We start from the raw sequence: 25,466 nt of genomic DNA, 5'->3' as shown, positions 1-25,466 counted from the left end.
ATGGGCTTCATCAAAATTCCACTGCCATGTAGGAATGAGCTCGTACAACGCCGTGATGGGAGGACTTAACAAGTCTAAAACTATGCAAGGACAAAAACTGTGAGAGGAGAATGAATGAGACATGAAGTGCTCTGCGCTAAGCTGTAATATTCTTCAGCGGTCTGAATTAGGATTTCAAATGGACCAGATATATCAAAGTTGAGACATGCTGGATTGATATTATTTGGTCTTCTGCTTCTGTGTGCACTCAGCTTCATCCTCTGTCCAAACTGTCAGAATGAAAATGGATCTGGATGGATTATACGGTGAGCTGGAGTTGAGAGAAAAGACATGCTATTAAACCAGGATGTTGTCACCTTTACGGGTCATCTGGACTGCTCTAAAGAGAGGTCAAACCCTGTTCACCTAACACTCAAAAGTCTCACGAGCGAAAACACAAAGAATGGATTACGCCCACTGATGCCACCAACAGCTGTGCATCACCTGAGACCGACATCTGCCGCGGTTCAAGGTCTGATTCACAAAAAGATGTTGCGCTAATAATATTACAGCGCAAACACAGCCAGAAAGTTTTTCAGCTGAGTTCAAATATCCATGTGGCAAAGTATGAATGTTGCTTTTATGCCAAGAACACTGTAGGCAGAACAATGGCACCAAAAAAAATAAAAAGAGATATCATTTTCAGACTGTTTGAGGTCCTGACCGACGAGGTGCGGAGGCCTCAAAACTTCAGGCAACTAGTTTAAACGGGAGAAACCGTATTTGGGATTTAACATTCCAGTGCCACGGTACAAATGCGATTCAGCTACCGCCAACTCTCTGAAGACGCTAATAACTTCACTGTAACTGTGTGTGGCTATTAGCGCTGATCTTTATGAATTCAACTGTTTTTGAAATGAAGGTCATTTGCATAGAAAGGAGCCAATTTTGCACCAAATATATGGATATTACTTAAATCTAACATGTGCAAATAGCAGCGGAGCGCCCAGACTCTATTTGCTTGGCAGCACAGTCAGGGGTGCATTTCACCTTTTGCAGGTGCTTTGAAAAATGTATTTGCCGCTTGGTTATAAAAAGGTGTGAAGCTTCATCCTGGCAAACCCACGACATTTAAATGTTGGCATGTTGCTATTTGTGGAAGCGTGTATACCTATTCTGCATCAGGGTCAGTTTTCTACATGACCTTTTTAAAAATCCTCTTTAAATGCACATATTTAAAACAAATGAAATCAGACTTACGTCTTTAAATAGCAAAATATATGAGAAAGGTCAAGCAGAAATATAGGAGTGATAACTGTGATATGTTTAAGCAGCAACAGGTTTACTAATATTCCTGCTTTAAAGCAGCTCCATTTCTAAAGAACACATGAAAATCGGAGTCACACGGGACTGTGAACTAAAACTTCTGGCCACGCACCAATCGGTGACGTCACAGCAACTATTTTTTTCATCATCCGTCAAAGGCAATGCACCTCATTTGACATCACTGGCTGGGGAATGTTTGTGATTGTTTTCTCATTTGCTTTCGAACAGCGGCCTCTTGTTTGGCGACACAAAGCAATTTCCCTTTAAGCTGTAAAGCAATTTTGCAAAGTTTCCAGGGAATCTCACATGGTGGTACAGGATGTAAAATGCAGTGTTGGGACCGGTTCCTACGGCAATTCTTGTCAATTATAGTTTTGTTTGTTTGTGGCGATTTAACTAATAGAGTTTTCATGCTAGAACTTGCACCTTCCATCAAGATAAAAATCGGATTATCAAGCTTGTGTGTGCATTAATGGAAACCTTACCTGGTGCGGTGGTGTTGGCTGAGGGCCCGCTGGCAGGAGAGATGGGTCCGGAGCCTGATCGCGACTGCTGGGACTGAGTGGAGCCTGCCGGTGAGCCCACAGGGGACGGAGAGGGCCCGCTCCTCTGGCTGGGTAGGTGGGGGGAGGCGTGGGGGGAGAAGGGGGACTGTCCCTGGTTGCCGGCCCCTCCCTGCTCCCCCTGGCTACTGCTGCTGCTGCTGCTGGAGGAGCCACCGACGCTGACGGCTGAGCCCAGACCAGCCTCCGTCCCAGTGGGGAGGTCATCAATCGAACCGGACAGATCCTGGAACAGAAGAAAAGGACTTACAGCGAGTGTTTTCTGAAGCTCACCCAAGCATTTGATGAGAAGTGACACGAAGCAGGTGGCAAATTAAAACGTGAACTCAAGCAAAGACAGATTTACCTGCTAAATATAATCATGATGAATCAGAAATACTGCAACTATTTCAGCATAGTTGAAATGTGATTGTTTGTCTGAAAGATCAGATGGTATAATCTGTAAAAGCCTCTTGAAAAAGAAAGAAAGAAGTAAAACACACAATGCTAAGGCACACCATATTTCTAAAGCTTGCATAAGGTATTAAGATTTTTTATTTTTTTTGACTACTGTAATCACTGAGATAAAGTCTCTGCAGTCTGGGTGACAGCGGGAAAAAAATATTACCCGCATAACAAGACACTACTGTACACTGGCTGCTGTGGTGAAAATGAATTGTAATGGGCTTTCATTCAGACAAAGGGTGAGTTCACATTACAGTGTTCATTCCCTGTGGTGAGCGCAGAACTGTGTGTGTCTGTGTGTGTGTGTGTGCTATGTAGGTACTCCCCCTCCTGAATTGATACCATGGAATCCCCTCCAATACTGCTGACAGACTACTGAATGCTGTATAGTCTACGGTATATTAAGTACAGCGTGGAGCAGAGGAAGTAGTTAGACAAAAATAAAAGATGGAAGAGACAGTGGAAGAGGTAAAGAGAAGAGAAGATTTGATGTGATGCAATGTGATTGCTGCCCCTTAACTACACATCACTGACATTTGGACACACACACACACACACACACACACACACACACACACACACACACACACACACACTAGCGTCTGTGCCCCAGCTGTAGCTGAATATGGGGGAAGTCACCTGTAAGTGACCCTCGTTTCCTAGCTGGTGCCCGCTTGGGAAGGAAGGCTGTATGCCAGCTGATCCCGCCTGCTCTCTCAGGCCTGTTGACCCCGTCCCACCTGAGTCCCGCGCAACCATTACTGTCACCACAGAATGACATGTGTCTGTGTGGGGTCGCAAAATCCAAACAACCCAACTATGCACCTACAGGGACCACTGTCACATTGTTTACATAAACATGCATACTCAGGCGAGGCAAAACTTTTTGCAAACCCCGCATGTCTTGAATGCATTGGTTTTGAATTTATGCAGCTCTGTCACATGTCGACAGTGGCAAAAAAACGGTGCTATTTCTCGTTTCCCTAGCGCCACGTTTATTTCATATCAAAAGTGAGACAGGCGTCGCCCGTGTCTCTCTATCCACGCATGGCTTAGCCTGTGGAACAGACAACCGAGTCAGGGTGGCAGTCGGTCCATGGCTGCTTGTTTTGGTTAATGCGATCTCGGCATGTGACACACAAAGCCTTTGTTTTCCATCGTGCCGCTGTGAGTGCCCACCCGCTCTGCCAGCCTGCCGGTCTGTCGCCTGGCGTTATCTTCCCTCGCTCGACATCGGGACCTTGCTTTACGCTTTCTCTTCCTCTCGCTTTCTCACCCGTGGCACCGCTCCCCGTCTCGGCCAATCAAGTCACCCAGTATTCTGAGCTGAGTGATGTAACGCGTCGCCTCAACCAATGGGGCAGACTTGCTTTTTGTAAACCGACCTGCTGCCCCCGGGGTGCATGCCATTTGACACAGCGGGGTTACCACCAGAGCCGCTGTAACCGTGGTCACGGCTTTACCAAAACACCAAGCGCTAGCCCGATGTACAGCTAGGTTGTTAACCCACAGGCTAATTGTGTGAATGGATGGGAATAATTGCATTTCACCTAATTGGGTGCTGCTGCCAGCTTTTCCAGTGGCAGTTTAGGGGTGGGAAAATGTGTACCAGTAATTCGTTTAGAGGCTGTTAGACTCATTTGGATTATACACACACTTGAGCACAGCCGTGTGGCCCAAGACCAAAAAAAGTAGCAGCGCTATAGTAACACGAAAAGGGTGGGAAGGCAGTACCACCCGTAGCCTATAAAAATGTCAATTGTAAACACCCAATAAACCCACAGTTATGACTCATTGTTACTGAAACACTACCGTAAAAAAAAGTCATTTCACGACGCACCTACAGTGTGATGCATTTATCAACACAAACACCTCCCTCCACATGTGCACTTAATCCCTGTCAAGGGCCACGGAGTATCGTGGTACCTGGCTAACAGTCTGCTACATAGTCATGTGTAAAGAATCGAAGCCAGCCAGCCAGCCAACTAACCAGCCAGGCAGGCATGCGGTCGGGGGGATCCAAACGCCCAACAATCTGGGGCCCCAATCCAAAGTGGCCCAAATCCAATTTGTTTGGCTCCGGGCTGCAAATTGCTCTGTGCATTGAGTCTCCAAATAGCTGTCAACCACTCCCGCTTGGCGTCCTGTATCACTTAATTCGCTCCTGGAGCATGTAATTGTCATAATAAGAAAAATATTGAGGTGATAATAACCAGTTACTTTGAGATGCCCCCCCCCCCCCCGCCCGCCTCAAGACAGACACACATACAGTCGCGTATACGCACATAATGGGCCGAGACTGCCATCCACACATTTCACACTACGGTGGGGAGGCAGTCGCTCGTGACCCTTCACCTCGCTGGTGTTGGCGCCTGCCTGCACTCTCTCGTTTAGTGGGCCTCTGTTTGTGTGTGTGTGTGTGTGTGTGTGTGTGTGTGTGTGTGTGTGTGTGTGTGACAGGCACACAGGCTGCTGGGCTGTCACAGCGAGACATGCTTGAGCACTGATGCGGCCGAGGGGACAGATGAAGCCACACACACACACACACACACACACACACACACACACACACACACACACACACACACACACACACACATATTCCCCATCCCGTCCCTCACTCACACTACTGACCTAGTCTCTCACAGACCCACACACACCCCAGCAGGGTATGAGTGTGAAGCACAGAGCTGTCACATCCAGCAGACTTGTGGGCCTTTCTCCCCTGACCAAGGTACTGATGTTGACTCCTCTCACCGCGCACACTGGGAATTAATCAAAGTTGCTATGGTAGAAGGCACCAAGCGTGTGTGTGTGTGTGTGAGAGAGAGAGAGTGGTTCTCTGTCTAGACAGGGAGGAGCCAACGGCCGCAGCTTCCTGTGGGCTACAGGAAAGGAGAGCGACCGGAGAAAGTAGCTACTTAACTCTCTTTCTCACAGTCTCTCTCTCTCTCTCTCTCTCTCTCTCTCTCTCTCGCTCTCTCGCTCTGTCTCTCTCACATCGAGTATCTATTTTTCTGTCTGCCCCAGTCAGAGGGATAGTATGGCTGAGGGCTCTCTCTGCACCAGATGGCTAACCAGCTAACTAGAGCCTGAAACACAAACCCAAACACAGCAAGCGGGCACCGTGAGCGGTATCACTCACATCAAAAACTCAATGACAGCCTTTGTATTACAGGTTTTAAAGTTGATACAGATTATCACCTGAATTGGTTAGCAGCATTACCGTGTTCATACTAATGAAATGGTAAAATTTTTACTGTAAAATAACAAAAAATGTATGAATAGCAAACTTGGTTGGTTTCATTTGTTCAAGTCATGAGATATCTGCCTTAGATGGAGGTGAGCAAAATGTGTTCGTTATGCTCACAGAACTGAAAAATGACATTTAAAAAATTCAATAGTAACATCTTTCAAACAGTGTCCCTAGCGGTCAACAGTTTTCATGGGGACTATTTCCGTTTCTGGACAATCCGTGTTGCTGTTCAATTTTTTAAATGTAATTTTTCAATGCTTTGAGCGTCACAGATGACATTTCTGGCTGCAGAATTCCCAGAGACAGGTATCCAAAAGCCTGGGCAAATAAAGCCAACATATCTGCATGGCTATAGAGATAAGTGAGGTAACACAGGTATATAAATACAGATTTAAATGAGATATTGTATGTGTCAGCCACATCAAGTGAGTATTTTCAGAAGTTAGTCTTTTTAGCACATAATCTCCTCTTTGTCACTATCCCTTCACTGCAACTCTGTCAGGGGAAACACAAAGAGGACATTTAGCGATAAAAGTCGTTTTTCTGAAGCCTCATATTAGCTTCGGCTGAATTTAAGAATTTATATTTAAACAGAATAAGAACTGTGGTTTTTATTCCCCCATCTCTTACACTGGAATTGCATTAGGAAAGGATCTCTTCACAGCCTGTGTGTGAAGGGAGAACGACCAAAAACTCTTTCAATGTTCTAGACGTACAGGCAGGTTTCAGGACGTGAACCTCCGCTTTAAAGCTACTTTTCTATGTACACTTTCCCACAGTATTGATGTTTTTACCGATGTGTATATGCATCCTATAGGAACTAGTGTTTTCACAGGTCAAGACTAAAATCTATGATAATGTTACACATAGCGACGATTATACGCCACTTCACGGTGGTACAGTATATACAGAAACAACACCTCAGTGGGCTCAGGGGGGAGTTTTAATCTCTGTTTCTCTTCTCTGGGTAAATATGATGATGTAAACTGTAATTAACTCAAACAGCTATCGTTTGTAGGCCTGGGGGACAGGTCTGCTCATGGCAGCGCTGCACTCATTTATCGGCTCCGGCCGCTGTGTTTTCTGTCTTTATGACGCACTGGAGACTAAGAGGAAATGCTATTACACAAAGATGCTTTTTTTTTTTCTTTCTTTTTTTATCCTCCCCCCCCTAACCGTCGATTGAGGCGAAATCCAAATGAAATGCCATGCAAATGAATCCAAATGGACTGCTGAACGTGTGCGAGTGTGTATGTGCGAAAGAGGGCTTTAATGCGATGCCCCATGTAGAGCACCAACTGTAATTCCTTTCACTAAGTGCTATTAAGTACAGAGAGAAGAAGAAGGAGAGAGACTTAGAGGAGGGAGATTTAACACAACACCCCCCCACCATCATTTCTTTTTTTTTTTTGATGTCAATCAGCTGGAATATCTGCCAAAACTGGAATGATGATGATAATTGGCGACGATGATGATGATGATGATGAGAATTGATAGGAATTATGACGATTTAAGCGCATAACTATAAAATGCTCATCATGTGCTTGCCAGTGCGCAGTACTGCTTTAATAATTCTATGTAGGAATGTGCGAACACGCCTGGACGGGGTATGTCTTTTGCTAGATAATGTGAGTGTTTGTGTGCAAACTGGGATATGTATATGTATGAGCTTGTGTGTGTGTGTGTGTGTGGAGATAAGAGTTCTCGAGCAGAGTCTCTGCCACCTCCTGAGGGCCTTTGCCTTGTGCCTCCTCCCCTCACTGAGGATTTCACTCAGAGAGACTCCAAGTGCAGGCAAGGGCACTCTTTGCAAAACCAAGGGGAGATGTTTGGCGCCGCCTCAGGCTCGCCAAAAAACCCATGTGGGCCTTAGGCACAGCACCCAGCAGGCACTCAATTATGCTAGCGTGCCAACCCATGCACATCTTTGTTGTGCCACAAGCTCGGAGGCTGAATACTCCTATCTCGAGTGCTTAAAGTTTCCAATTGTCTCCCACTCAAGTCACGTTAACACAGCCACAGGTGAGAAGAACCAACACGGAGACGCGACATGGTGGCGGCAGTTGGTGGCGGCACTTTCAGATTAGTCTCTCCTCGAAGGCATGCAGAGAGCGTTGCACTTGTGCGCGCCAAAAGAGATGGCAGGTGTTCGTGTGATGGTTTTGAGTTTGAGATAGAAGTTCAAACCTTCACACATCTGGCCAATCCAACAAGCTCCAAGCACACAGAAGCCTTTACAGCGCTTTAGGAGTACACCTCCTTAATAACTGAAGGTGGTCTGAGCGGGAAGCAAACCCCAAACACTCGCGGTGCCACTTCCACGCTGTATCTGCTGAGGCTGCCGCTGCTCTGCCGCTGTGCTGCTCTCGCTACACCTCCTGTGTAGACACGGTGTAAGCACAAACATGAACAGTTGTTGTATACCGCGCAGAGACATAATTGCAAGTAGACAGTGTTCATAGGAAACGCTGTATTAGTGAGCAGAATGCTGAGCGGTTCATGATTACAGAGGGACTATTTTGTGATTCGAAAAACATTCCGCACTATTTGGCTACATTGTTAAAGACAGCCTCTCTCTCTGTCTCTGTTTTTGTTATCTGGAACAAAAGCAGCCAAAGAACAAACTGTTCAGGGCTTCCCAAAGTTGCGCAGAGGAGAGCCACAGCAGCACTGAAAAGAAATTGTGCTTTTCTTTTCAATTCTGCTTATGCACACTTCACAAAGCCCAGACAATCTCCTGATAATACCGCGACGTCTCGATAAGAGGGAAAGAAAGCTCTCTCTGGGTTTTTTTCCAGCTCCAGCACAGTGAGCGGGAAGAACTCAGAGCCGTCCTGGAGCCAGACGTGAGGGTCAAACTGTCGCGTGGACACCTGACTGAGGATTCCAAAAAGATTCATTAAATCTGGTGATAATAGTAACAGTGACTCTAATGCATTAGCGATTATTGCTTGTTGTGAGATAGGGGGGCTCACTGAGTGATAACTGCCCCGGCTCTTAAGCCTCTCAAAATGTGGAGATATGGGGCGGGCCACATTGAAAGGGACATTTGAGGCCCTATTACCCCTAAGCTGTTAAAGACGCCCAAATCTGGCACTGCTGTCTCCAAACCGGAGGGATTAGTGTTGAGTTTCACTCCGATTCCCCCTGATAATATGCCAAGCTGCAGCAGCAAGGACTACTTAGCCAGAGGCCCCTATTCACTTAATGCCCCCCCCCCCTCCCCCACTGTCTTCTGCATCAACAACAATGACGGTAAAGTGTCTCAAACAACCAACAACCTCATTTAAGTGGCTAAATAAAGACGGGGGTCGGTCCTCTTTGTGTGCCCAGGTATTGAAGTCGAAGATGCCACACGCTCCATCTCCACCCGCCCACTAGTCGGACCTTTCGCACAGTCGAGTTAGGTCATTGGTATTCCGCCTAGAAGTGTGTATTTAAATTTGCTTTCATTTCAAACGGCAGCTTTACAGAGGCAGAGGAGACAGGCTGAGCCTGCTTATTGTTTGAGCTGTTGAAACCTTTTTTTTCCCACAAAGTCCACAAAGGTTCTTCACACTTTAGTTTTTAATGCACAAGCCGACCACTCACCGCCTCCCCTTACAGCAACACACACACACACACACACACACACACACACACACACACACACACACAATCACCCTATTTGTTCTGCACGTATTGCTACCACTAATGTTTTTATTTATGGCATTCTAGCATGACATCCTGCCATCCACCCACCCCCCCCTCACCTCTCCACTCACCCAAGAGAGAACTGAAAAAATGACGCATGGCATAGAGTGTTAGAGAGTGTGCAGATATGAATGTGTGTGTGTGTGTGAAAGAGAGAGAGATGGAAGGAGAGGAGCAAAATAAAGAAATAAATAAAGGGCCCAAATTCCTCATTTCTAATTCAGCTGCTCGTTCAGCTTAACCTCTCTCTCCTCAGCAATTAAAGCGCACGCCACATCCTTCACGCTGCGTACAGCCGAGGCTAAATAATGCAGGGGGCATCCAGCACCCGCATCCTTTATCATCCCAAATGACAGCCATTTGCATATCTCCCCAGTCAATTAGAGCGCGGCGGAATAATCAGCCCATAATTGGGGGAGAGCGTCGGTAATCACCCGCCCTGGCACACCGACAGGGCCATTGGAGGAGTGAGGGGGGGGGGGGAGGTTGTGTGTGGGGTTGGATGTATTGCGTGCGTATGTGTGTGTCAGGGAGACAGTCCACCCGACTGCAGCCTCTTCACTTCAAACTAACAAGTCCAAACAACCAGTCTAACTTCTCTCTGGTTCCCTCTAATGTCCTCCTGTCCTCCTCCTCTCCTCCTCTCAGCTGATCCTTTCTCCTCGCTAATTCGCACGTACCGGCTTCCTCAGTCTATTTGCCTCCAGCACATTATTTCTATGTGATATCTTTCATCAAAATGGGTCAGTAAAGGACTTTTAATGGCGTAAAAACGGATCCATGAATGACGGGTTTCATTCCAGGAAGCCATTCATCCTCAAATGTTATCAAATGTTAATTGCTCGCCATTTAAAAAAACATGAATAATGACATCCTCTTCAGTGTTGCCGCTTTGTAAGCGAGATTCAAGGGTTCAAGATCACCAGTGTCAATAATACATTTTTCATGCCAGCAATTGGTGGATCGGTGCAGTCTGCGGAGAAGCCAAATTTATCAGATTTTTTGATAAATGTAGAAATGAATTATTCACATGCAAAGCAATGCTCCAAGTTCCTTTCAGAATTGTGGATTTCCTGTCAGCAAACATGATTGTGGAGCAAACATTTTTCTTTTTTGCCCGCCTGCAATTCGTCTATAAGAGCTATTAAATTCATACTAGTCCTTTTACTTAGCAAGCACATCACAACAGCCAAGAACAATGTGAGAAAGACTGCGCTGAGGCACCAGTGGGGAAATCCCCTGCTTGTTCCCCTTTAGATGCAGACAATCAAAGTCCTTTCATGGGAAGTTTTCCGGGCAGCTTTGAAGTGCAGTGGCTGCATAGCCTCTGTATTTCCTGCTGAAAGAGGAATGACCATTTTTGTGAAACAACATTTCCTTTAATACACTGTAACCTCCCATTCCTCAGATGCTTTGGTTCTGTCCTCTGAACACGACAAATAAAAGGATGACTTGAGAAAGAAAGAGGGGTTGACAGTAATGGGTGCGGTGCAGGTGTGTGTGTGTGTGTGTGTGTGTGTGTGTGTGTGTGTAAAGGAACATCAGAGGAACCCAGGCAAGGTTAGTTCCCATCTGCAGTTCCATCCTTTTGTGTTTCCCCAGCTGCTTTCTCTTCCCTCTCGCCTTTGTATTTATTCTACCCAATCCAGTTCACTGTTAGCCAGCGCTGCATCGGTGGAGTTTCAGGCCCACCGTCGTTTTGGAGAGATGAAACGCGTGCCATTCACTTCTCCTTGATAGAAGTGCCGAGAAATAAAGAAAGGAAGTTATATCTTGGGAGGAGGGCGAGGGGAGGAGGGCGAGGATGGCACAGGGGATGCTAGTGATGATTTGTTTCGATTCAACCTCCACACAGGACTTCAGTCTATTGCAGGTGAGGGGCAGACCAGCGTACCGGAGACAAAACAAGAGTTTAAACACAGACGGGAAAAAAAAGAGCCTCTTTTGAAGAGAAAAGACTACAGAAAACACAAGAGTGGCAGCATCCTTAAACAGCTCTCCCTGTCCGCAGAGGGAGGAAACATTGATTTCCTTTTTAGTCCTTTTTTTTTTTTTTTAAGGGGGGTGTCGTTCTCTGCTTAATCCCCCATCCCTCTACTCTCGGGGGATCTGTGGCATTTCCTGCCAGCCAGCCAGCCAGCCCTGTGCTGCAGAGACTTATGCATCACTGTCAAAATGACTCTGATCAAAAGAAGGGAGGGGGGGGGGGAGGGGGGGGGGGGGGGGGTGTGTGGTTTGATCGGTGCGATGCGAAACTCTTCCCCCATTGGACGTGCCGCCTGTCAGTGGGTCCGCCTCGGTAATCCATCAGCCCCCCCGCCGCTGATCAATAATGTGATTGGTGGAATTCTGAGAGATATCTGGTCGTGATCTGTGTATCCTAAGAGTAGGATTAACGCCTGACTGCGAATGTAGCGCTCAGCTGGAGGAGGCATAATATAGGGAAGCCCGATCACTGATCCCCTCTGTTATTGCTCCTGAAACATCTGGAATGAAATGAGTTCATATTCAACCCAAATTACAGAGATGGTGACCCATAAAGGACTACTGGGCGCCTATCAGATGATCCCTGCGTCTGACTGTGAATTTTACTAAACAAATATCACACATATTAAGATCAAGAGACAAGTAATACATGTAAATAACAGGAGGATCTAAGGTAATATAGCTTTTGTCATGTTTACAAGGCACAAAGAGCTACCTACTAATTCTCATCTGTCCTCTGCACTCTAACTCAACACACATTAATACAGCATATCTACACACACACATATATATATATATATATACATATATATATATATATATATATATATATATATATATATATATATACGGCCATATCTACTGTTCATGCTCAAAACACTGGTTAAGCTTTCGCTAAACTACCAATGGTGGGTTATATTCATCATGTAAACGTGTAAAGAAAAGTGTGTTGTATTCTGTTCCGCTTGTTTTTAATCATATTATTCATGTTGAATCAAAATGTGAAATCATTTTTTGACATCAATTGGCGGCTTCTAGCTAATTGTTGTGCATGTGTTTTCTACTATCCAGTGAAAGAAGTTCCATTTGGAGCTGAACTTTGACCTTCCAGTGGAATAGTTCAGAAAAAACGAAAAGTCCCTGTAACTAAATCTTTAAACTATTACAGAAATATTCCACACATTTGTGGCTGTCTGAACAAATTTGTAGCTGCTATATCATTAGCGAAATAGAAAGAGGGATAATTGGAGAGACAGCGGGCTGATGGAAGAATAAAGAGACAATATGATTCTCATTTCAGGGTAATCGAATCATCCGAGCTCGCTTACGCACTGGAAGAGGCACGCAGACTGGCAGCCCTCTCAGGACAGGCCCCGGCGTCGACGTCAGCCCACATTTCAGAGCGTTCAAACAAACTTTTTAGCGGTGAAAACAAATTGGGCTCACCATCAAAGAGACTTTTCAAAAAGCCATTTCTCTATGCCAGTTCAAAAGAACCCTGGTTGGTAAACAGGCACGGAGAATTCACAGCGCAAAAATATTGTAGGAGGTACAAACGGCTGGAGCTCCACCACAACAAAGGCAGAGGAGAAGGAGTGGAGGGGTGTAATTCATCACACACTCAACAAAAGCAAGTGTGACTGACTGTCCATGACCAATGAAACAAAACAAAACCAAAAAAAAAACAACTTCTCCTTAATTGGAGAAGCTGTTTTCTTTTTTCATTTCAAACCCACTCCGTCTACTGTGTTTATTTTTTTTATCCCTCCAATTTCTTGCTGCTCAGTGTTCCTGGATGCCCTCGCCCTCTCCTCCTCCTCCTCCTCCTCCCCGATCTCCCTCTCTCTTTTCCCCTCTTCCCCTTCCCTCCCTCCCTTTCCCTCTGTTTCTTCATTAAAACAATTCACTGTGAGTTACACCGGCCTCCATCTTAAATGAGAAGACAGACGGCGCTGCAGGAAGAGAAAGAGAAAGAGAGAGAGAGAGAGAGAGAGAGAGACGGCAAGAACGGAGAAGAGGAGAGGAGAACGGGGAGGTTAGGAGGAGGAAAAACCTCCGGGTTCTTTACGGCTTGTGAGATTTCTTAACAAACAGACAGAGGCCTCGCTCCACATACCATCCGTCCATCCACCTCAGGCAAAATCTCATTTGTCAGGAATTCATCTGAAGACCAGAGGATGGAGAGAGACAGAGTGATTGAAGAAGAGCAGCAGCAGCAGCAGCAGCAGCAGCAGCAGACTCCAGCCCACCCCTCCATCGAGCCGTCATTAGCTATGCACAAGACAAACTGCTGACACAAAGTCACCCAGCGTGCTGAGCAGGGACTTGTGGGTGGGCAGGAGGAATCCATCCCTCCGTCCCTCCACCTGTCTATTGACATCCCTGGCTCTCCCTTGTCTGCCTCCGGTTTTTGCAATTACAATCAAACGGCAGCATCCAGGCCCCCGAGCACTGACTGACGGCTTGGATTAAGCGAGACGTGGAGAGGCCTTGGGATGCTGTGTGTGTGTGTGTGTGTGTGTGTGTGTGTGTGTGTGTGTGTGTGTGTGTGTGCGCCTGTCAGCCAGTCTTCTGTTCATCTTTGTGTGTGTACTACATTACTTTGTATGTGCGGCATGTTACGGCGTCAGAATTGATGTTTGAGTTTCTGTTTCTCTTCCTGTCCATCACTTGATTTTGTCTGTACATTTTGTGTGTGCACAGTGTTAATGTGTGCCGTTGGTCTGTGTGTGTGTGTGTGTGTGTGTGTGTGTGTGTGTGTCGATGACAGGGAAGGCGTATGTATGGGGTGGTGCATTAGCATGAAAACGAGCGTGAGCAACAATGCATTTACCCATTTCAATTAGATCCCACTGTGTGGATCCTTTGTTTCTGTTGGCAGGATTTGGGAAATGTATCATCAACTTATTATTTTGGGGAACTCACATTTCGCCTTCAAAAGCTAACTGAGCAGCAACTTAACAATTACAGACAGTTGAAGAGTAGTAGAGAAGATATATGATTTGCAAAAAAAATACGCATTCAAAAATGCATTCCCGTTGCCATTTCCTTGCGAGTGCTGTACAGAAATGTGACAGAAGAATCCGGATTCTACATTTTAAAGAAGTAACAAAGTGAGACATGGCGAAATGTCATGAAAAGTGACAAGACAAGCAAATCTAAAATTTCAGGATATGGAAAGAAATCACAAAGCTGTCAGGATAAAAAAAAAAAAGAAAAAAAAAAAGAAGGAACATACACCCTTTGAATTAACTTCACTGCTGCAGCGCCGCAATCGAGCAAGCCACGTCAAACATGCAACCGAACAGAAAAAACGTTCCTCGGAGGGCAGCGACTAAAGTGTGAGGAACAAAAACACGTCAATCTGCTTTGTCCAAAAGAATTTGAGCATCTCTGCCGTGTCTTCCGTGGGATCGCTTCTTTAACTCTTCCTTGCTAGACGCAGACGTCATCCATCAAAGGTGACAAATGTGACATGACAGCTCTGCTTGGGAAGCTGCGGTGACTAAAGACAGAACACTACTTATAGCGCAGTGTGTGACAAGGGGAAGTTTGATAAAACAAAACCAGATATTCAAATCTACTGATCTCGTTATGTCCTGTAAGCCCCCCCCCCCCCAACAAAAAAAAGTCTATAGGTTTAAACATGTACAACAATGACAACTTGGTTGTATTTCTTATTAGTGCTTCAATTTTGGCAAAAATCCACAGATTCCAAAAAAGGTTAATTTAATCTTTGGAAGGTGCGAAATGAGTTGAAATCACCAATATTTTCATAATAACTCATTTAACAAATACATTTCCACAGCAGACCCTTAGGCCATTGGAAACAATTGGGGTTTTTTTAGGAACACAAAACTTTTCTGCACCCACGTTTTCACGCTTTTGCTGCAGCGCTTTGCTTGCTGTCGCGTCAGGATTTAGTTTCTCTCTCAGAAAGCCAAAAAGCATTTTAATTCGTCAGTAATTCAGCCTGCTGCCTGATGTGATCCGAGAGTTGTTGTATTTTTTATTTATTTTTTTTGCCAAACCTTCGGCATCCCCAAGCGAACCATCCGCGGTGATAAGGACGAAGGAGACCGAATTGTGGCACATGACAGCTGAAACGTCAAATAAAATCTTAAGAAGGCATCTTAATACCGGCTATGAATATGCCAGTAGCACCCCTCTCATTCAGATTCACCATTCGTATCAGTCAGCCATCCAGTTTGCATATTCACACCGTGATTTGAGATGGAGAGTCGTCCCAGATGCCCCCCCCTCTGCCCGAACTTGACGGAACAGAGACCAGCTCACCAACCAGAACGTCCTCGTGGGGCTCGTGAGCCAATGGTCGCCCCGGCTGTGTGTGCGTGAGGGTGAGGGCGGGCGCGCGTGCGTGTGTGTGTGTGTGTGTGTGATGTAAGCACGGGGAAAGGAGAGGTGACAGCGGCGCGAGGCTGATCTAATAACAGGAGTAGATGAAACGTTGTCAGATGCTGCAGCGAGCAGCTCAACGTTTGGTAAAACACACACGCGTCTCCTCCCAGACAGTCTGCTTCGCTCACACAGTATCTGTGCCTCACACACACACACACACACACACACACACACAGTCAGACACGCACATTTCTGTGTGATAGACAGTTTCATAGTGTCGAAGCTGAGGTGTTGGCCTATAAAAAGCAGTGCTGATATGATTTAATGGGCGAGTCTTATTATAAGACTGTCGCTGGGCCAGTGTAATCTGGCTAGCGCTCCAGGGCAGAGCGCTGAGACACATGCACTACAATACTCCGCAGCAGATAATATTGCTATGTGCTACATTGCTATTATAAGATAGAGCCATTTGCCACACTGATATGCCGTGTATGAGGTTGTCATTTGGGAGGGAGTGATTTATGACTGTGAGGCATGAGAATAAAGACAGATTATTTTTATTCATGTGTCTTTAGAGGCCAACTTCATTGCTTTCTTTGTTTGTACTGCACCTATTTTTTTTTTTTTTTTACAGGGAATCAAAGGGAAACCCGTCTACCGTGCAAAACACACATAACACCATATGGGCTTTGTGTTTGTATAAGCCCTGTAGAGTCTGGACCACCCACTCAAAAACTGCACAATGTCACTTTGACATTGATTCTGAATCTGCACTTAATAGAACAAGATCCCTCTGTTAGCTGTCTTCCAAATTTTGCTGGGACTAAAATTGCTATTAATTATAAATAGCAGAGCAGCTGTCTTAAAATATATGACATATCTACCAGCGTATTAGACACTGAGGTGATATTGCCTCTCCTGCCACTTTTAATATCGGCACCCTGGCTCCAATCACGGCCTAATAATGGCTTCTCATTATGAGCTGCATGTGTGTGTGTGTGTGCAGGGAAGGGAGGCTTCAATTTCACCACTTAAAAGCCACAGATGACACCTTGTAAAAAGTTAATTTCATTTTAGACATTTACGGAATAGGGCTGTAAATTTAAGCTCTCGAGCTGCGCTGTGAGGCTATCAGCTCTGATAATTGAGATATTGAATAATTAGATGTAAGCAATTCATTATGTATATAAATGCAAAGCAGGTCTAAGAAAAAAAAAAAAAGAATAAGTTTAAAGTTTGTTTGAGAGCAGTGAGAGAAAAGTGTCTGTTTTCCGCATGAGCCGCTGTGGTGAAGTGCAGAGGCAGTTCTTAGTGGTCAGAGACGGCCATTGTTCCCCGGATGTAATAGCGGAGTTGGACAGGAGATGGCGCTGTGCTTGATGCGAGCACAGAAGAGCATGTGATCAAACTCCAAACAGCAGAAGAGGGGTGCGTTCAGGATCAGCCAACATTGTTGATTGTTTCATAATGTGATTCACACTGCTGACATGGAGAGTTATTACAACAAACCACATGTACAGTAGAAACACTGAGCAAGTAGAAAAGAAAAAAATCACTATAATATTCCTCTGATCTCCTTATATATGTGTGTGTGTGTGTGTGTGTGTGTGTGTGTGTGTGTGTGTGATCTCAGCAGAGCGTTTATGGATACTTTATGTTCTATATTACCAAGATAGTCTCGGAGATTCTCAAATTTGTATATTATGCTTCCAAAAATGTATAATGGGATATTTTTCTTTTTGACAGGGGATTATATGAGGCTTGTAGTAAATCACTTAACACGATCCGTTTCAATTCAACCATTTTGTGTAAACACAACATCACAAGAGAAGGCATCTTCACACAGCTCCGGTCCATGCTCATTAAAAGACAAGAGGAAATCTCTTTTTTTAGGACTCTCCCATCTCCCTCTCCCTCTTCTCTCTTACTTGTTCCCCGAAGTCTTTCATTTCCCGGTTTGTCCCTTTTTTTTTTTTTTAACATGTACTGTAAAAAGGCGACGAAGAGACTCGCTGGCAGATCTATCTTTAAACTGCTTTCATTTTTTCCTCCCACAGATGAGATTGTGTTTGGTGAGAGGAGAGAAGGGCTTCCACCTGACTGTCTAACCCCCTTCCTGTAACTGCTCACCCCCCCCCCCCCCCCCCCCCCCCCCCCTCTCATCCTCCTCCTCTTCCTTACCCCCTCTCCTCTCTCATGGCCTCTGTCTTAATTTCACAGGGGAATCATTTGACAGATATTGCCCTTGAAGAGGCAGCCTGGGCCTCGCCACCGAGAGCAATGGGGGGGGGGGGGGGGGGGTAGTATGAGAGTTGTGGGGGTGGGAAGAGGAGAATTGAGGGGGGGGGGGTTTGATGGAGGAGAGGAAGCGACAGAGAGTGAGAGTGATGGGGAGAATGAAAGAGTGGAAAGGGGAGGGGTGGAGGATAAAAAGTTATTAAGTGGATGTGAAAATGCAGCGCAGCCAAAAAGGTTAAGTCTGGAATAGGAAATTAAAACTTGCATCGCTTTTGGCTTTAAATAGATTTGGTTTCATTACGGGCGCCAAGGCCAGTTAGAGTCAAATCTCTCTGGAGAGAGGGAGACAGAGGGGAGGAAAGAGAGAGGAGGAAGAGCGATGGTGACATGGGAAGGGAGGCAGGCGAAAGACCTGCGAACAATAGGAGAGAGGAAGGGAGGCAGACTATCATGCAGTTCACATTCATTTTCAATTTCCGCCTGTTTTTTCCCCAAACCCCCTTCCACAGTCAAACGAATACCAATTCTACATAGCATTACTGATTTAATACTTAGAATTTAAGTGGAATCCAAGGGTGCTGTGAAGCATGAATACAAAGAATGAGAACGGTATCGGCCAACAGGTGTGTCAAAAACCTCGGGACTATTTTTCTCAATCCCTCTGTTTTCATCCGGTGCCTTGACTTAATTTTTTGACCCTGGAACGTATGAAACCTGTTAAGACCTTCCTTTCAGCAGCTCTCTTTTGTCATCTGGAATTATGAGGAGGCGCGGGCCTTTTGCAGCCGCGGCCTTGTGCTCCATGCATCTTACAAACGCCTCATATACATGAATTATATGCGGGGGTCAAGACCATTTTCCCATTCCTACACTTTAAGCCTGCACAGCTGGCCTTGGCTTCAGCGGTTTGATGGGAGGACACATTTCATACCAGCAGTTACAGTGTACACACACACACACACACACACACACACACACACACACACACACACACACACACACACACACAAACCTGCACGGGTTACACAGGCTGACCCTCTCACAGCTCTGGTTATTGCCTCTGTGGTCTCCCAGGGTGGACAGAATAGAGAGGAGGTAGATGGATCGGAATGAAAAATTGAGAAAGGAGGATGAAACAGAGTAGGGAGGGAAGATGGAGGACAGAAAGGAAAGAGCAAGAGAAAAGAAACAGAAGCGAAAATAATGTGATAAAGACACAGAAAGAAGACGAGACCACGGGGGGAATGAAAGAATTATAGATGGACAGATAAACCAAGAGATAAGGGAGAGGATAAAATAGGGAAGTGTGTGTGTGTGTGTGTGTGTGTGTGTGTGTGTGTAGAAAGAGGTTGCGCTCTCATAAAAGATCTTTATCATTTGCCACCTCTGGCCATGCAAGTAAACAACAGCGGTAATGAAACACAAGTCGGTGCATACATGAATAAATAAGACGGTTGAGGCATTTCAATGCAGTTAAGTTGGTAATGGTTACGACCATTAAGGGTCAAATGACTAACTGTTGCAAAAACAGTTCACAGCATCTTACCTGCAGAAAACAGTTACGTTTAGCTAATTTACTGCAAACAATCACACTTCTGCCTTTAGTGATGCGCCTTGTCTTTATCTGAAGTGGCTTGTGCTTAAATATCGGCCTTCAAAATCATTTCAAATGGTTTTGATCTTAATTTCTGCTTGTGTACCTTTATAGACTCGATTTTACACCACGACCCAATTTGCTGGTCATAACTTGCATGAATGCAATAACAACGCATGTTAATGCATGTTAATGCAACACCTGGGAGTGGTTTAGCTTGCACTGGGTAAATAGATTTTGCCTGGCCGCAGTTTAAAGGCCGCTAAAATCCATATTTTCATATTAACAATGGATCAAATGACTAAATGTGTAATATAATAGGAAGGGCCTTGAGCTTTATAGAGCTTTACAGAGCTCTATTAAGTCATTGTGACATTACCTGACCATCAACAAACAGCGCAGAGAAAGTTATCAACTAGCTGATAACATAGTGAAACATTCAGCGGCTAAAGAGGTCGTTAAACACTTACAATTATATATTGAACATTAACAATGGTCAATATAATATCATGTTTATCAGCTATTGAACACTTCAGTCTAAAAATAACACTTCCACATGAGCCAAGCCTGCCTTCGTTTTAAATAAAACACAAAGCGGGAGGAACAGAGTGAGAGAAAGCGAGAGGAAAAGAGACGAGCTCCGGCTCCAATGTGAAGGGAAGCCATTTTCTTTTCTCTCCTGGCTGGCATGGACAGCAAGCAACTGCATCTCCGCTGAGAGAAATAGGAGACGGAGAGAGGGGGAACTCTCCTCTCTGGCCTTCTCTCGCTCTCTCTCTCTCTCTCTCTCTCTCTCTCTCTCTCTCTCTCTCTCTCTCTCTGTCCCTCCCGCTCCCTCTCTGCCTCTGTACACCAGATTATGAAAATGACTAGGAACCAGTGACCCCACAGCTTTCATTGCATATTCAGGGGGGGGGGGGGCTGGGGGCGACACACACTGGATACTAATAAATAAAAGAGAGACTGAGTATATGTGTGTGTGTGTGTGTGTGTGTGGGGACATTAAGAGACACAACACACTCTGGCAGAAGAGCCACTACCCCCCCCCCCCCCCCCCCATGTTTGTCTGATTAGAGAGAAAAAAAGAGAGACAGAGGAGATAGAGAACAGTCCTCTGAAGCGAAAACAGAGACACTGTCGCCTTAATACCAGAAGCAATTTACTATTCATCCTCTCCAAAGAATAGGTGGTAAATACTTGATGAGAGCGATGCGTGCAAATCTAGCAGCGGCAGCGCATAGCTCAACTAAAGCATAACACACACACACACACACACACACACACACACACACACACACACACACACACACACACACACACACACACGCCTTATATTTCCAGTGTGTGAAATAAATGGCCCACTAGCAGGCAGTACATCCGTGAATGTAGCAACAGCTGCCATGCAATTAAAGATGTGTTAAGTATTTGTGGGCATGTTTTTACGGGAGTCCATGTTTGACTGTATATCAGCTTGAGTGTGTGTGAGCGCTCTCTCTCTCTCTCTCTCTCTCTCTCTCTGTCTCTGTCCTCCAGAGTGTAGTCAGTGAGGTGTCTGAGTGGCGTACAAAGAGAGGGTATTACCTTGTTGCACAAGGGTCGAGAGGATAGTCTCTGTGTGACTAAGTGTCAGAGAGAGAGAGAGAGAGAGAGAGAGAGAGAGAGAGAGAGAGAGAGAGAAAGGTGCTGAGACAGACAGAGAGAGTGAAAAAAGAAGAGCTGACAGCAGCAGCCATCACAGTGAACACCGTGAACGACAGCAGCACATAATTTCTCTGAATGGCGTTTTCTGTTCAAACTTCCCCCTGACTGACTGGCGTTCACTTCACGCTGCTCCTATGAAACCAAACTTTTCCCGAAATGCTCTGCTGTGCATGAAGTTAGCCAAATATTTGCCCCCGGGCAGCTTATTAGGGGGAGGCTAACTTGCTAGCTAGGCGTTTAGCTAGGCTACATGCATAGCGTACACTGAAGCGTGTACATAAAGTTATCATATTCAAATTCAAGATCACTTTTCAAGTTGTTTTGGAGCAAACTTGTTAAGACTTTTTCACAGCAGACTTTTCTACTCGTCACAGTGGGATAAAACTCTGTTAGCGTCGCTGCACCTGAGATAATGTTCACCTTGAGCTACCTGTGGTTTGATGACGTCTACATGGACAACGCTGTGGTGGCGACCTGTCAATAACAAGGTAGCCACGCCCTGATTTATTTTCTATTTTACTAAATGGGACCATAATCTACTAAATGAACATCATGCTGTATTGAAGACGACTTGGCACTAGTAACTGAGACCATAAACTCATGTTTACAATGTTTACTGAGGTAATAAATCAAGTGAGAAGTAGAGTCATTTTAGACTAGACTTCTATTCAACCAGAGGAGTCGCCCCCTGCTGGCTTTTAGAAAGAAAGAAAGAAAAAAGTGTCAGTTAGCTTGGAGATGACGTTCTTTACAGCAAAGCTTTTTGGAGCTTTGATTTCATTCTCGTCCGCAATGTCATCAATTACTTTGCTATTACTATACTGAATATGTGTGTATCCATAATTTGTAGTGTGGTCTAATGTGAATCAGACAGATACTATAAAGAGATCTTGCTCAAAGGTACCTTGACAATAGTTGTCACTAAAGTAGGGCTTTATTCATTAATTTCCCCTTCAGACTTTCTAGGATTCAAATCTGTGACCTTCCTGTTGCACCTAGAGGATAGTGCTGCCTCTCAATGGACTAAAATGTGATTTGAATTCAATGAAAAATGAATCATCTTATCATGCAGAAAAGGTAAAAATCTGACGATTCAGATGTGAAAAGAAGGTCTTGTGATTTTACAAATATCTGCAAACTGTGTTGTTTACAGTGAACCACAAATGCTCCCTTCCAGCATTAGAGCCGCATTTATACCCCTCAGCATTATCTTGATATGCGCACACACACACACACATACGCACAAGGTCAACTCTCTCCACTTAGCGAGTGCTTCTCTCGTCTCTTGGCATCAAGATGAAGGCCAAAGCCAAACTCTAAGTGCACAGCTTTCCATTTAGGTCTAAAATACGACTCTTCTTCCCCCCGCAAGGGAGGACAGCGCTGTAGCGGGGATAGTGCACTAAGAAATAAAAATCTGGTGAGGTAGTGTGTTCCTGTTGTGTGTGTATGTGTGTGTGTGTGTGTGTGTGTGTGTGTGTGTGTGTGTGTGTGAATGCGCGAGAGAGAAAAAGACAAAGAGTGAGCAAGAGCACAGGGTATAAAGACTGTAAGATGTGATGGGCCGGCTGGCTGGCTGGCTGGCTTTCAAGGCCCACTTTGTAGCTAGAGCGCTGAGGCTGGGATCTGTGCTAATGTGTATGTGTGTTTCTGTATACACTATACATTTATGTGTGTGTGTGTGTGTGTGTGTGTGTGTGTGTGTGTGTGCGCGTCTGTGTGTGTATACACCCCTCACAGAGCACTTCAGCAATGACAAGTAGGTAAACAAAATCATCCGTGCAGAAAAAAGAGAGCCGGAGATGGACAACTACAGGGAGAAGATAAGAAAACAAAAAACAAGGAGGAACGATGGACTTTTGAGGGAAGGGAGGATGAAAGGAAAGGAAGCGTGGCGGGGGAAAAAAAGAAGAGGAAAAAGCTCTGGGACGGAAGGTGTGAAGAAAAAGGGAAGAACATAGTAACAAAAAAGAGAGAGACGCAACGAATTACGAATATGGAATAAAGGAAATAATTATGAGGGGAAGATAAACCTAACCTCCACGCAAATACTGCAGGGGCTCTAATTTAAAAAAATCTTTTACTACTATCACGATCATGGTTTGAAATGGAGTAAAAACTGAAATTGAAAAAAAAAATGGAGGGAAGAAAGAAAGGACGTAAGTAAAGGCTAGTAACAGTTCAATACCACACTGTATAAATTATACAGGAAGCTGCTCCATTATGCATTTTCAAATGTAACCAAACTGTGATCGCTACTCCTCGGTGCTAGACACTCATCAATTTGCATGACGGATCGTCTAAACAGAAAGCAACGGCATTATGGGAAATCACCTCGTGTCTCGAGGTGACCAGGGGCCTCTATGTATCCAGGCATTGTTTTCCAGCCGCTCCAACTAAATCACACCGGAGTAAGTAGATCGTGTTCATGAATACTGACGCAGGAGTGTGCATGTGTTATCATGTTTGAGCATGTTTATTTAATGTGTATGTGTAGCATGTGTCGTGTCTTTGAACATCTGTATGCGCCTCTACCTCCCTTTTCCTATTCCCCCTCCCTTTGTTTCCTCTCCATACAGCTCCCGCCATGATGAAGTCCGTCGCAGGGTCCCCGACCCAATATCCAGCGCCTAATAAACTAATACATCATTAATGAGAGGGAGGGAGGGCGAGAGGGATGCAGAGAAAGAGAGATGCACTGAGTCCACTGCCAGGCTATAGCGAGCGACCGCTCCACAGCTCAATAGGCTTTTCTAACAAGGCTCTGTCCTTGAGAGAGGCTGCATACTAAAAACTTCTCCATCGGCCGCCGAGCCAAGCAAGGGGAATTCATAAACAGAGGACAGAGGGATGGGAGGGAGGGGGAGGTAAAGGAGGACACATGAGAGAGAGAGGTTCTTAAGAGATGGGAGGGGGGGAGAGACGGAAATAGAGAGAGAGAGAGAGAGGAAGGAAGATGAATCATGTTCTGCTTTAATTGTCCTTCTCTTATCTGACAGTTTGATTTAGGTCAGGTCTGTCTGACCGACTCACAGTCATGTCACATGATCAATAACCAGTTTATTATCGTGTTTGTATGACTATTTCAGGTTGTGGTGTTTGTGCGTGTGTGTGTCAAAGAGAGAAATCCCAAGTGTATAAGGAGGTAGTAAAAAAATAAAAAAATAAATAAAAAAAAAGAGTGTGCCACTTATCTTTATAGCATCTCCATAAAACCGAGCGAGGGACACCCTGAATGCATCCTCTCACAGGTAGACGCTGTGTTTACACATATGCAGAAATGTTCTTACTTAGACACATCGCTGGAAACACACACACACACACACACACACACACACACACACACACACACACACACACACACACACACACACACCTACACAGACACAAATAGCACAAATAAGCAATTTGGAAAGAGAAAGAGTGGGCTGAGAAGCAGTCCTGTCAGTTGGATGTATGCTTGCACTCATAAAAACACATGCACACATGCAGATATGCTTGCACGCACACACACACGTACACACACACACACACACACACACACGTACACACACGTACACACACACACACACACACACACACACACACACACACACACACACACACACACACAAATTGGACGCCTCTAAGCAAATAGTGCCGCAGGCCTCATTTGAATAGAGATAATTGAAAATCAGACTTGTTTATCAGCTAAATAGAATGACAGACACTCACAAAAGGAGGCAGAGAGAGCGAGCTTAGCGAGCATTAGCATAATGTTCATGGCTGAATGGTTTCTAGGTCCATTAGGCCAGGGAAGGACATTCGAGAAGTTCACTTTTCATGGCTGGGGCTAAATGCTGAAATATGACTTCATTTTGAGGTGTTACTTTAAAATGATGTATTGGCATTTCAATGCTGATGTGAAGGTGGTGTGTGGTGTGTGGGGGTGGGGGGGGGGGGGGGGGGGGAGGGGGGGGGGGAGAATCGGGGAGTATGCCAGATGAAATTAAAAGAAAAGAAGGAGAGGAAAAGGAAGGAGCGAGGAGAGGAGGTAGGGGAGGTGGAGGGTGGTTACAATGCTCAGGAGAGATTTGGGAGACTGTCCAAGACTTTCATTATCTTTGATGCAAATTATCAGATCCTATAATTAGGCCTCTAATATCACCCTCTCTCTCTTCTTCCTCTTCTTCTTCCTCTTCCCTCTATCTTCTTGTGATCAATGAGGCACAGTATGGGGTGGAGAGGGGTGTCGTACCCCTCTCATGGAGCTTGTTTCTCTCAGGGGCCCCTGGCATGGCTTGACGCCTGACGTCCCTTTCAGATAAATCCATCTCTGATTGGAGCC

The 25,466-nt window shown here is 45.2% G+C and overlaps 2 protein-coding genes across 4 annotated transcripts in view; both read right to left on the bottom strand.

The window, feature by feature from the left end:
• Positions 1–2,070, bottom strand: part of arid1b (AT-rich interactive domain 1B) — a 50,036-nt gene extending 47,966 nt beyond the window's left edge. For 2 of the 3 annotated variants that reach the window (XM_068721475.1, XM_068721476.1), the window contains exon 1: positions 1,791–1,868. The gene's annotated coding sequence lies outside the window, so the exon portion shown is untranslated. Of the gene's footprint in view, positions 1–1,790 lie in introns of all 3 variants that reach the window. The other variant, XM_068721477.1, reaches the window with a different exon arrangement.
• Positions 2,071–7,812: 5,742 nt separating this feature from the next.
• The window catches only part of LOC137880238 (AT-rich interactive domain-containing protein 1B-like), a 44,898-nt gene continuing 27,244 nt past the window's right edge, over positions 7,813–25,466 (bottom strand). Inside the window, exon 3 of the mRNA XM_068721468.1 lies at positions 7,813–7,946. Coding sequence (XP_068577569.1) covers positions 7,813–7,946 — 134 coding nt within the window. The remainder of the gene's footprint in view (positions 7,947–25,466) is intronic.

Source organism: Cebidichthys violaceus, unplaced genomic scaffold (genome assembly GCF_023349555.1).
Source record: "Cebidichthys violaceus isolate CVI_PGR_0920_01 unplaced genomic scaffold, fCebVio1.0.p SCAF_28, whole genome shotgun sequence".
NCBI lineage: Eukaryota > Metazoa > Chordata > Actinopteri > Perciformes > Stichaeidae > Cebidichthys > Cebidichthys violaceus.
This window is presented reverse-complemented; position numbering and strand designations above follow the sequence as displayed.